Genomic DNA, 13038 nt, shown 5'->3' with positions numbered 1-13038 from the left:
AAGAACGAAATACCGAATCTCCTAAAAATTCGGAATTTGTGAAACTCGTCAACGCGATGCTTGTTTTATCAAGATCATTTCATTGTATTAGACAATCGTCCGTGTCACGAAAGAAAAAGAATAACGCAATGAAAAAGGCAAGATATTTTTAATGATATTCAAATAGTAAATCGTTTTTCCCATTCACTTCACAAGCGTAACTCCATCTTTTAGCTGCAACTGGTGACGTTGGAAAGAATAAATTTACTTCCGAAGTTTTGCAACCTTTCGGTATTCCATCCATTCTATCTTAATAAGTTTCGGGATTTTGACCTTTCGAGTCTTTGGTCAGTCGTCATTGATAAATTGGGATTCGTGCATTTTCGAAAAAGGCACGAGTCCGACATTTAAAAAGCCGACTTTTTGACCGTTCGGTATTTTCGCAATTCAATTATTTGCACTTCGCAATCTTGCCCCTTTTCCAAAAAAAAAAAAATGTATAGAATATCGTTACAAATTCATTTATACATTTTTGCATTCTCGACTTTTACGTCTCAACAGGAAATGTTTTCGTATTCGCGGTCTTTATACGTTTTTAACCGTCGGTAATTTGACTTTCGGGACTTGGTCCCTCGGGCTTTTTGGTCTTTAGCATTTTTCCACCCCAACGGTATGCGTAAAACTTTGCGATATCGAGCCGATCGCGCGACAACGATGGGAAAATCCAGTATGGCAAATGTTGTAAAGAAGTTGGTAGTTTATAGTTCGGAGCAGAGATATTCGCCGACTAATTGAATTTACGACGTTAGTTCAGATCGGCGGAGTTCTCCATCTTTGCTCGGGCATCCCGAAGCGGCCTCTCATTTGTACTCCGCTTCAAGTTTGCCGGCGCTGCGCAGCTGTTGGCTCTCCCAACAAACGGGACCCGATATTCCGCTTGCAATAATCGTAAGTTCGAACCCCCGACGCGACGCGCCCTGCAAGAGGATACGAAAAAGTGGCAAAAGTCCGGTTCGCGCCGATCGCGCCTACTTGCAACCTAACTTGACATGCCGCAAGATAACTTGCGCCGTTTCCTGCCCACAGGCCAATGAATAAGGTACTTCCCAGATGAGTTTTCTTCGTTGCTATCTCCTCTGCATCTCACATGCCGTCTGCTGCGTATATGGTTTTAGGTTGAATTTCTACTCGAATTGAAGAATTTTCTTCTAAATTTTCCATCACGAGCAGATCCGGACATGGATTTTCCATTTCAAATAAATTTGGACGTACATTTTTTACTCAAACCAGATTCGAACGTGCGTGTTGCAGTTTTAAGAGATTCGAACATGCGCTTTTCATTCAAAATAAACTCGAAAATGTATTTTTGAAGTGAAAACTTCTGCAGCACGGGAGTGATTTGAAACTCGATGGAAACGGAATGAAACGACCATCGATATAACGAAACGGAACGAACAAGATCAAAAACAGTAATTGACGCTGTATTTCAAAGATATATCGATCGAATCCAAACCAAAGCATTTATTTCATACTTTAGTTACCATAAGCCACTCGTGTCATTTGTTGATATTAAAAACATGGTGTCGGAATAATAAAATGTAAAATAACTTTTAAACTTGGTACCAACATTACATATAATAAATAAACCCTATAATTATTCCACTCCTGATACTGCATTCTCCTCATTTTCTCGCAGTTTAATTTCTGAAGGTTTCACTTCTACCACGTGTGAACTGCAGATATGTTTTATTTTCATCCCACGAATAGATTCGTACATACATATTTCGCACAATGTTGTAGACAGTAATGTTTACCACTCAAGACATTGGCGGAAAAATTACTATTCTCAAATTTCGGAATGATTTCGAAGGAGCTGAGTTTTCAAAATGTATAAGTACATTTCCGTTCGTCAAGTTCACTGTATTTTGCACAAGCCCGAAATTGCAAGATAAAGAATTTTTATGAACATGCATCGTTACAATACCGTCGCTAACTTCAATCTGAAGTCTCTCATTTCAAACAGCTTCGTAAATGCATTTTCTACTTGTCATTAAAAATGAGAAAATGTCTGCTTTTAGCCGTTTACCGAATGTCTCTTTTCGAACGTATTTTACATTTTTTTTCAGTATAATTTTTTCCAATTCGAGTAAATTATATTAGAAACTCCAGGCGCATCCACTTGAGCGTTAACTAGAAGAGAGTTTACTTAGCAAATCATCAATCCATGCGATCGAATAAAGCAGTGATTCGATGACACATATTTCATCATTAACCTGGCATTCAATCTTCAATATAAAAATTGCGGATTTTTACAAGGTATTTATAATTTAGTTTCGTTAATGTATTGAAAATTTGTAACATTGATACAAGCGCCTATTGAGGCATTTCAAGAATTCACATTTCAGAGTAAAGAATTTGAACTTGGGAATTGAAATTTTTATACGCTCTCTTCGAGGGTTCAAGATTTTCTGCTTATTATTGCACACGTTTTTAGGCTTCACCAAGTACAACAAATATGTGCAAGTAAAGAAGTATGAGGTATGAATATCGAAGCCGATAACGTCAAGACGAGTATCTAATAATTTTAAGGACACTTTCGAATTTTGAAATTTCTGAATCTTTGAATGCTCACGTCTGAATTTTCGAAAACACAACGGCTTTTCAAGATTTTAATATTCAGTGTTGGGTTTTACGATTACTTTTCATAGCATAATCAGTCACTTTTTACTGTTTCATGTTTCGCGTGATGTTGGAAATTTGAGCAACTTGAGACTGCCACTTTTTATTTCACGTACGAAATTCGGCAAAGCCAAAAGAAAACTAAAACACAGAATAAACACCAGCGGCTCAATACGATGAAAGTGCGTTATAAATTCTACTCTTTATTCCCAGAGATGATATGATTTGTTACTAGACGTATTTAAAATGTCCTCACATCCAACAAACGATCCGAATCATCCAAGAGTTACAATACAAGTTACAATACTCATCTTTGCTTCGTGAAAGTGCTCGTTTTTAGAAAATAGCATTCTAAATGAACCAAGCGGTGAAACGAATCTCCCAGATTTTTAATAACGTTGAAGCGAATCGAAACGGACCTTCGAAATCCAAGCCGTTGTTTATAATTCCAGTATTTTCAATTTTTTATTTTTATTCTTGAAGAGACTTTCGTAGACTGATAAAAATTTCATTTGTTACAGTAACTATAAAAATTCAGTAAAACAAGTGTTGTTAACATAAAACTGTTCGAATATCTTTGGAATTACGAAAAACGAGGTACGCCTAACCATTCCAGTAGAAGTATGTCAAAGGGAAGTAGCAAAACATAGAATTAGTCATAATGACTAGATAAGTTGATAAAAGTGCCGTAAATGCATTGTCGACTGCTAGCGTAGTCAGATGAAAATATACTCAATACAACCTGAACTTGTAACAAGACGTTGTTGATACGCAATCGTTTTGAAACAACAATATAAAAAGTTGTAGTTTTTACAAAAAGTTTTTGTTTTTCAAATTATTAATATGTGCAGTAAAAAGTTCCTCAAGTGGACGTAAAAGTAAAGAGGAAATAAAAAAAGCACAACATCCTGTGCCTGTTTTTCAACCAACGGTACGTTATTATGATCTTCTTCTCTTATGCGCGAAACTTTTGCCAAAGCATACCTTTATCGACTGAGCAAACTCACCCTTTTTCCTCCTTTATTAAATAAACAAACGAACCGCGAGGCTTCGAACTTCGACGGTGCATCGCTCTTTTCTAGCAAAATTCAGGAAAGTAACTGATATGCCGAAAATCGTTAAAAACATGTGTGGTTTTATCATTCTCGCGTAGGAAGAAAAAGGGTGAGTTTGCTCGGTCGGTAAATGTAGGAGTACTACACGACCTTAATTGTACTCTATTCAATGGACACTTTCTATGCACGGAGATAGTCCTCCTTACCTCTACCTTCCATAGTAAAATCATTCGTGTGGCGAGTTGTGGAGCCGGCTACTGCAGCCTACGCTTCGCTTTATACTTTTTCATCCCACCTTCTTGTACGTTGTAATTCTCACTGTCATCGCTTCACAAAGAGCTGGGTGTGTTTCTCGATCGTGGCAAGCCGGTTGTGAATTGGTAAAACACATACAGGGTGGCTAGAAAAAAAAAAAAAAAAAATGTGTCGAACTAATTATCGCCTAAACATTGTATTCAAATTCTCGTTTGAATAATTCGCACTAGTACGTTGAAATCGCAATTCATTGTTCAAAGTGGCTTACTGTGAATAACAATTATTTGAGAATATTCAAAAAAATTTGAGCACAGTATTCTTTTGGTCGATGATAGCTCGAAAATGAACATTTATTTCTGGAAAAATAAAAAGATGTCGATCAGTCCCTTTGTAATAATTATACACTTGATTTCCATCCGAATATTATACGTTGAAATCTGGTTTAATCTAAACGATACAAATGACTGAATATTGCTTTTGAGATTATCAGTTTATTTATGCTGCTTGGATTTTCTTTGAAGCAATTTTCCGGTAATTTTATAGTACTGTACAGATAAATTTGACGTTCGAGTCACTGGCAATGTTAAAAATACAAGATTGCAAATAAAAATTTGCATGAGAAATATTTCTGGATGCGTTAAGTTTTTTTTTTTTTTAACCGTCATAGATTCCACGATACTTTTAGAACTTCACCTTTGAGCCCCATTGTACAATTTTGGTATGTGGCATTGGGAGGAAAAAAATTACTAGTCAATTATCAGCTTATTGTTGGTTATGAATTGGAGCTGGAAAAAAGTAAAAATTAATGCTAACGTGAAATTCTAACCCAATCTATGCTCAACTACGAACTGTTATAACACATTCTGCAATTCGTTGTTGAATCGAACCGATCAATGCAGTGTTTTTTGAATTCATTCACACTTTATTGACTCGAAAAACACAATTGCTGACAGGAAAAAACACGAGTCGCTTCAAAAATATGTAAAGGTGATTTGAAATGATTTTTATTAGAATATTTTTTCATATATTTGAAATATTTCCAAGCATTATCGCACTTTTCCAGGTAAATCAGGAGTATCTACGAAATCGATTACATGTTTGAAATAAATCACTGAACGGCAGAATGTCCAATTCCAATATACATACAATATAACTTTCATCTTATACACAGAACTACATTTTTCGGTTTCGGTAATGAACGAAAACAGTCCAGGATTGTGTAATATCTACAACCGGAAATCTCTCTCGATGGATGGAAATTACGTGGGACGAGATAATATTCCGGCAGTTTAAAAATTGCCAAATCATTTTTGCGGACGTTGAAATGTTCCTGACGTGTTGCTTGAAGGTTAGAGCTGCAATGACTTGCAATCCTTGTGGAATATTTGCAAATTGCAGATTGAATATTCTCAAATGCTTTTGGCACATTTCGGGCCGTAAGATCGCCTCGAATCTTATACATATTGATTGGGCCAGCGAAAAGTTTCTATGGAGGTGAGAATTTTTTGCACAGTCATGCAGTAAAAAAATATTGACACGTCCATGACGTATAATGCATAATAACGAATTTTTTCTAAATTTTATAACAAAAAGTGTTGCTCAAATTATGTGCACATTTCTTTTCTTCGATGATTTTCGCGTCGATAGCAATCAAACTTAATTTGATCGATGAGTGGAAATCGATTACCATTCTGTTTAATCTAATTACGATATTTGTTTATGAAATTTGCGTATCCGTGAGACGATAATCTTCTTCGAAATTCAAGAAAGGCTCTTACTATCATAAAATTATAAACAGGAGCTTGGATATGAATTCTCCATTTCGAAACGCTTTTAGATTGTCAAAAACTCACCTGATTTGTTCAATTTTACTCAACGCTATCTTATATTGATTCGAAAAACAGTTTTTTTAAAAATAATTTACTGAAACAACATTTTTACTGTCGATATAACAATTTTATTATCTATGTTTCAAAAACATTTCTCAGTGCGATAGAAACAAATAAAATTATGAATCTATCATCTTTCCACAATTTTGAAGCGATTTAAAAGGAAAAGTCGACACCTAGACTCTTTGAAAAATCCAGTACTTTGTTTTTTTCATTTTAATAAAAATCTCTCCAAACATAATCTGATAATAGAACGATCTGAAAAGTATTCGGTCCTATCGTATTAAAGTTAGTAACATTATCGTTACGATTCGTGCTTAAAAAAAACCGTCATTTTGCATTTTTGGAATTGTTCGAAACTCAGTATACTGTAAAAAAAAAAAAAAAAATCACATTTTCAAATTTCACATCCTGCAAAGTAAGTATAAAAATAATAGGACATAGTGATTTTTACCCTGATATTTCGTTACGATTACATTACTAACGTCAACCTCGTTCGATCCTCGACTTGCCAACCGTTATTCAAAAATTCCTACCGTTTTCAGTTTCTCAATGAAAAAAAAAAAAAAAAAAAAAATCCCCCAGCACACGGACTGACGTCCAGTCCTTCCGTCCTGCACTGCATGGATAATTCCCGTGCATTGTGTTATTGAAATACTGATTGAAGAACACCTGTGTGTGGGTAGGTACCACTTGATACCTGAACGACGTGGGCTCAAACGAGCGCATTATAAATATCGTACCAACCGGCCATCGAAGCACAAGCGTGTGTATTTATACATATATATATACACGTGTATATAATATATGTTGGGCACAAACACGTAGGACAAAAACGCACACAGGCGTGAGAATTTTTTGTGGTCAGTTTCGCCGGCCGGGCTTTCGTATAATGGTTCATTATCGAGTTAGGCCCCCGCTGGGAGCGCTGCCCGGTCCCTGAAACGGGTCTTCGGGCCCACGGGAAGACCGTAAGTCCCTCCTTTCATTAGTTCTGCGCCTTACGCCACGCACAAACGGCCGTCGCATCGCCTCGCGTCCCGTTTGACGATCATCCAACAGGATTTCACGCCCTGCAGGACCGACTCGTGGTATTGATCAATCATCATTAGACTCTGTCAGATCACAGGGCAATATATAGATATTATTTACGCGGGAACGAGGTTTAAACGGTAGTCTTATAATCCTGAAATAAAAATCATACCCAAGTATAATTAGAGAAATATTCTTGGCTAATGTATAAAATGAGTCCCGCATTCTGTGAGAAAATTTTTCCGTTTCAGGGATTATATAGACGGTAGAAATTAGATAGGTTGACGGTAAGTTGGAGGATTTATGTTTTTTACGACTGTGGCATCATCGATTTTCAAACTTTTAGGGTTTTTTTAATGCGCACTGAAACGTGTGGAAATAAATTGTTTTTTTTTTTTTTTATTTGACGTGAAATCATTGCTTTCGAATAGCCCGTAGAGTATTGTTGCTGCAGGATGTCTTGTCAGGTGATTCCTTGGTCTGGAATGTGACGGAATTACAAAGAAAAATTGTACCGTTCTTTACGAAATCACATGATTCATGAACTCGACAAAAGATAAAAGACTTTGACATTTGACAAATAATGCAAGTTGAAAAAATAAAGCACGGTTTATAAAGAAAGTTCTCAATTTCGTAAACAACTAAAGGTATGTATAAAATTGCAAGATGAAAATAATAATAATTATCATGAACGAGAGCTTAGATATCGATTTTTCATTGAAATAATTCAATGATTTCATAAAATTTCACAATATTGCATGAAATTTCAGAGGATTTCAAGTAAGATTTGATGGGAATTCATTGGATGCCAGAAGATTTCACGGAGTTTAACGAATTTCACGAAATTTCAGATGAATTTAGAAGATCTCAAATGATTTGATGTAACTTTGTATGGGAACTCTCAGAAAATTGGTGAAATATGAGTTCACACATGAAGAATCAAACCTCGTTATAAAATACTGCAAACGACTTTTATTTGAATCAACTAACCGTAATTTGGTTTATAGGTAAAGTTTTCTCAAGACAAATGAATTTCATCTTTGATAACGATCGCGTCACTCGAAATGATGAGATAGTCATGTCATAAATAAAACTAAGTCGCAGTAGTAAATTTGTAGAATTTATGCCATTTCTTTATTTCTGCTGCAAATGAACATCCATTGGAGTGTTTTTGTTCAGAATTGTGTATAGAATGGGACTGTTAAGCCCTTTTTCGCGTTTCAGATACGTGCACTTCGATATTTGGAGATATTTACGTCAACGTGGAAAACGACCAGGGCACGATTTTTTTCGTTTTATATTAAATAAACAAACGAACGGAAAGGATCCAAATTTCAACGGTGCATCGCTCTTTTGTACTCATATAGTTAGTTACTCATATCCCGAAAATTGTCAAAAAAATGTGTAGTTTTTTGACACGCGTCAATCTTACACAAATGTGATTTGTAATTGAGACTACAATAATATACGAGTTATATTCTTACTTTGAAATGCGAGGAAAAAGAACATAGAAATTACATCGTATATTGCGATCATAGAACGAAATAGAATATAAGTTATATTATATACATATATATGGAAATACGAAAATTTAGATTCGTTTTTGTAATTTTTAAATAGTTTATTCGTTCAAACGAAATTCAAATCATCGATTGTAAATAACAAATGTAATTTTTTTCACAATTACCAAATGAAAATATAATATAAAACTTATTTCATCCTTGTAATTCCTTGTAATTGGAATGGGAATAGTTACACATTGTAATTATGCGCTCCTAAATACAGAGTACAAGTAAAAATTTGATATGACTATAGTTTTAAATACGAAAATTTAATATGATCATAGTTGTAAATACTACATTGTTTAGAAATTTCAACAACAATCCGGTTGTTCGATTTACTACTTTTCCTCACAGCCAAATGGGATCTCAACGTCACTTTATTGTTGCACCAACATGGAATTATGGCAACGCTCAAAAGAAAATACAGTACAAATGGCTGAATCCAAAAGAAGGTACTTTTAAACAGGCTTAACTGTTTGGTCACAGGTGAAAAATAAATTCTGGTTCATCATCCATGACCACAAAGTTTTTATGCTCCGTTAAAAAATAAGAAATAACCAAATGCTTAAATTTGTAGAGAAATTTGTCTTTGTACACGATCTTCGTTCGCCACGTAAGCCCAGCTTGTAGTTATTTTTGCTCCTCTTCCGGTGACCATCGGAATACGCTCGTCGCGAACTGCAAGAAACATACCTCTGAATCACTCTGATAATAAAGAACGTCCAAGACTCCTTTTACCCGGACGACAATTCACCGAGTCTATTATTCTAGCTAGACGACGAAATGCGCGCGTACAACGGAATGGAACCGTTGATAATCCGAACAATAATTATCCGCGTTGGTACCTGCATTGTGCCCGTACCAAACCGGCTACTTTGAAGTGCATCCCTCCCACGATAGAGAAAAACGACTAGAGGGGGGAAAAAAACAAACAACCCTCATTGGACTTGGGTAAACTTACGCCGCCAAACACGCGGTCCCGCACCTGTGCAGCGACTACCAACTTACCGAGGAACTCAGAGGGTTCTATTGTATTCATAGAACGAGAATTAAGTGGAAAAAGTTTCGCTGGTCGGCCGGCAGAATCCAGCACGTGGACTCGCTTTGGGAATTCCGTTTTTTTTCTCAACCCTTTTAGTTACAGCGGGATGCTCAGGGTCCCGCTTGAAAAATTTCCATGTCCAATGCACAGTTTATTTACAACTTGAAATGATCTCTGTTGCTTCGTATTATGGTTATTAAAATATGGAAGTGACAAATCTCGGCCGTATTTATAGAATTTTTATGGTTTCTTCGATTTTACATCCGCCATATTGGATGTAGAAATTATCACATTCTGACTTCAGATTCGTGATCAGCGGCCCCAGATATCATCGAGCGTCAAAACTCAGGTAAAAATATTGAGTGAAAAAATGTTAGACTGAAAGGGTTAACGGAATGCTGTAGTCGGTATTTACCGACTGCGTTGGGTTTCCCTTATTTTTACTATTATCAAAGCTTATACATCACTGATGTGAAAAAACGCAGTCAACGCAATTCTGCATGGAACACTGAGTATAAATATTCAAAAAAAGTTTTGTTTTATGCAACGATAATGCCAAGAAATGTACTCCCATAATTAAATTATCATTTACTACAGGAATACGTTTCCTAGAGTTACTTTCGCATGACATTGAGAAGTTTTTGGATAGTTTTGTTCGGTATTGCATGTAGAATTTCTCTGATTGCAGTATTTTTGCATCGGTGCCACGTAAGTATTGATAATACTCAAAATAAGGGACGCTTACTCCGTCGGTAAAGACTGCTTATTGCATCCTCTTAAGGGCCATTCCACGTTTACTGGGCGATACATTACCCACAAATCTAATGTTTCTATTTTTTGGTATTTCATTATTTATATTTCAGTCTGAAAAAAACATTTCTTTTCGAACTTTGCGAAGCTTCTTTCAAGAGCTGATTTTAGAGAGTTTAATTTATCAATTGGAAAGTCGATTATTTTGAATATTTCACCCTATTAAAGACGGGTCCTTTACCCTTTACTCAAAAAAATAGAATACTAAAAGCAACTCAATTTCATTGCACATATGTGACCCTACTTGCTATGTATAAATATACATATACACATATTTTCTTGAAGTTAATGAAGTGCCTTAATCTCACGAATGTGTAATTCTCCGCTCTTGTTAAATTTTTAACGGGTTCATACGCAGCTAAAAATTCCGTAAGTGCTCCTCCACCATACAACCTTCCATCTCATCTTACCAGTGTAAAAAATGTTGGTATAAATCGAGTCTGCAGATATTCATAGAATGATATATCAACAAATTTTCAAAAGGATTTATCAAATCTTGGATGCCGTGTTGGGTTTCTTAAGAGATATCGATAAGTACGACTGCAGAATACTCTATTACTCTATTCTCATTGTTTTACAAGCAATGTCGTTTTCCTAAGTAATCGTTTCAATCGTTTTCTTGAAAGTCACAAGGAGATATATTTCATCTTGTTGTGTAAATTAGTAGAAAATCACAGGAAAAGGTATCGTTACAATAACGGTTGAATAATGTTGTAGTAATCACAAGAAATTATGGCATAGTCTCAGCGAAATGAGGCGTTTGCATTACGTCGTTGTTACGCCAACATCGAATTACTGCAACAGACACAAGAAAATATAATACGAGTGACCGAATTCAAAAAACTCGTAATACATACCAGGGTTTTTACAAGTCACAGCCAGACGAAGCTAATTTTCATTTGCTAATCAGATCTATATTCTCACATAATTATACGGAATGAAAATAGTCAACGAGGGTACAAAACCACAGCTAAAAATATTCTTTATTGCGCAATAGGTATAAGAACAGAACTATATCATTACCAGTTTTGACTCGATTCATTGACAACTATGACAATACCATTGAATTAGATGGCAGTGATCAAATTCAAGTCAGATACAATTTTTTGGCTCTCAGTTTGCCAAAACTTTGATTATCTGTATTCTCAAATCGCAAAGAACAAAATGGCTCGAAAAAATACGTTGTTTTATCCAAAGCGAGAAAATGCGAAGAAGCGAAATAAAAATGTATGTGCCAAACGGTTCTGATTGGTCCGTAGTAAAAAGATGAAACAAACGGTGAATCCTAGACGATGAAGTTACGTAAGAATCCAGATGAAAACCTTCTAAATACATCGATTGTAAGCAAGTAGGTAATTTGGCTGACCTTGATGGGCCAGCCTGAGAACTTCCCGCTTCGATGGGTTTCGAGTTCATAAAACACTCAACAATGAAACGAAAATTTTTTTGATTTTCTTATTTGAATATTCTGAAAATTGCCAGCTCAATCAAATCGAAATTCAATAACATTGTTCTAAGCTAAGAAAGCCCCGTCGATTAAGACCAAAACCATTCAAATCCGTTGCTTCCTTCTCGAGATACCACTGATTTTGTTATTGTAATAACCCAAAAACTGCCAAAATTCTCACAAATCTAACTTAAAAAGGCCCCATCGATTGGGACCAAAATCATTGAATCAGTTTATTCGTTCCTGAGGTACCGTGGGCCAAAAAGTTCATAACACACACACCTGCATACTTCAAACTTCAAAACATCACGATCTAGTGAAAACTTAACTTTTCACTTTTGAAGTGATTACAGTAACTTCACTCATTCTCTTTCCCCCGTGGAATAAGAGGGACAAGAAGTTGAAAATTGGATTAACGAATCGTGCCGATCGATGAAAAACGACGACTTTATTTTTCCAGGAGGTATTCGTTACCCGGAAGAGGATCGCAATGTTGCGACGGCAAGTTAGCTCCACGAGCAGGTTGAGCACCACCAGTAGCGGTGGCGCAACCGTAGGCGAATATCGCGCGCGCGCCTGCGCACGTGGTTGTCGGTTGTCGGCCAGGTCCTCCATCGCGGGAAAGTTTTTCGCCTCGGATGGTTGAACGGGGGACGCAAAAGAAGTGGAAAGGAAAGGTCGTTCCATTAGCAAGAGGTGAGCCGGAGACGCGACCCATTGTCGGTCGACGGAAACGTCCCCGTGCACACCGACTGCGGCCGGCGATCCGCTGCTCGAATCTTCGAGTCACGTACGCCTAGACAACCGCTGCTTGAATTTTTTCCCACCTTCTTTACGATGGGAGGGAATAAGGAACAGGGATTAACGGAAATGCTGCCTCCTCATGAGAAACGAACATATTTAACTTCCTCCGGCCTACGGATTGTAAGGGGGTGCGGGGGTTGAAGGAGGGTTATTTCACGTAACCCGATAATGAAAAGTTATGTTTTTACTAGATTCTCGCATGTTTAGGTGTAGATAATTATTTTCAACCATTTCCAAGGGAATGGCTAGGTGCTTGTCTGTGGTCAATTTATCGTCCGACGATACGTCGAGAAGGATCAAACGTCTGGTGAATTTTATGATTTTCTTCCCAGTTCGCAGCCTTCTTTACGTAGAACTGAATAAATTTTGGATTTGATCAGTCCGGTACTTTTTGAGTTACTCCAGCAGCACGAAAAAAAGTTTTTATCCAAGAAATTGATGATATTTCAAGCACAGATCAACGGAGTTCGATGATTTCAGCTTC

The 13038-nt window shown here is 36.5% G+C and overlaps 1 protein-coding gene and 1 long non-coding RNA gene across 5 annotated transcripts in view; one reads left to right on the top strand and one right to left on the bottom strand.

The window, feature by feature from the left end:
• LOC124218806 (uncharacterized) overlaps window positions 1–3948 on the bottom strand; it is a 42457-nt gene extending 38509 nt beyond the window's left edge. The window contains exon 1 of the long non-coding RNA XR_006883181.1: window positions 3920–3948. This is a non-coding gene — a long non-coding RNA (uncharacterized lncRNA). The remainder of the gene's footprint in view (window positions 1–3919) is intronic.
• Window positions 1–13038, top strand: part of LOC138190951 (UPF0489 protein C5orf22 homolog) — a 243378-nt gene that overhangs the window by 54154 nt on the left and 176186 nt on the right. Inside the window, exon 4 of one of the 4 annotated variants that reach the window (XM_069135909.1) lies at window positions 8114–8403. The exons of the other annotated variants lie outside the window; for them this stretch is intronic. Within the exon in view, the coding sequence (XP_068992010.1) occupies window positions 8114–8297 (184 nt within the window). The 3' untranslated portion in view covers window positions 8298–8403. Of the gene's footprint in view, window positions 1–8113; window positions 8404–13038 lie in introns of those variants that run through there. 4 annotated transcript variants of the gene reach the window in all.

This window comes from Neodiprion pinetum, chromosome 5 (genome assembly GCF_021155775.2).
Source record: "Neodiprion pinetum isolate iyNeoPine1 chromosome 5, iyNeoPine1.2, whole genome shotgun sequence".
Lineage (NCBI taxonomy): Eukaryota > Metazoa > Arthropoda > Insecta > Hymenoptera > Diprionidae > Neodiprion > Neodiprion pinetum.
Note: the sequence above shows the minus strand (reverse complement) of the source record. Positions and strands in the feature narration are given on the sequence as shown.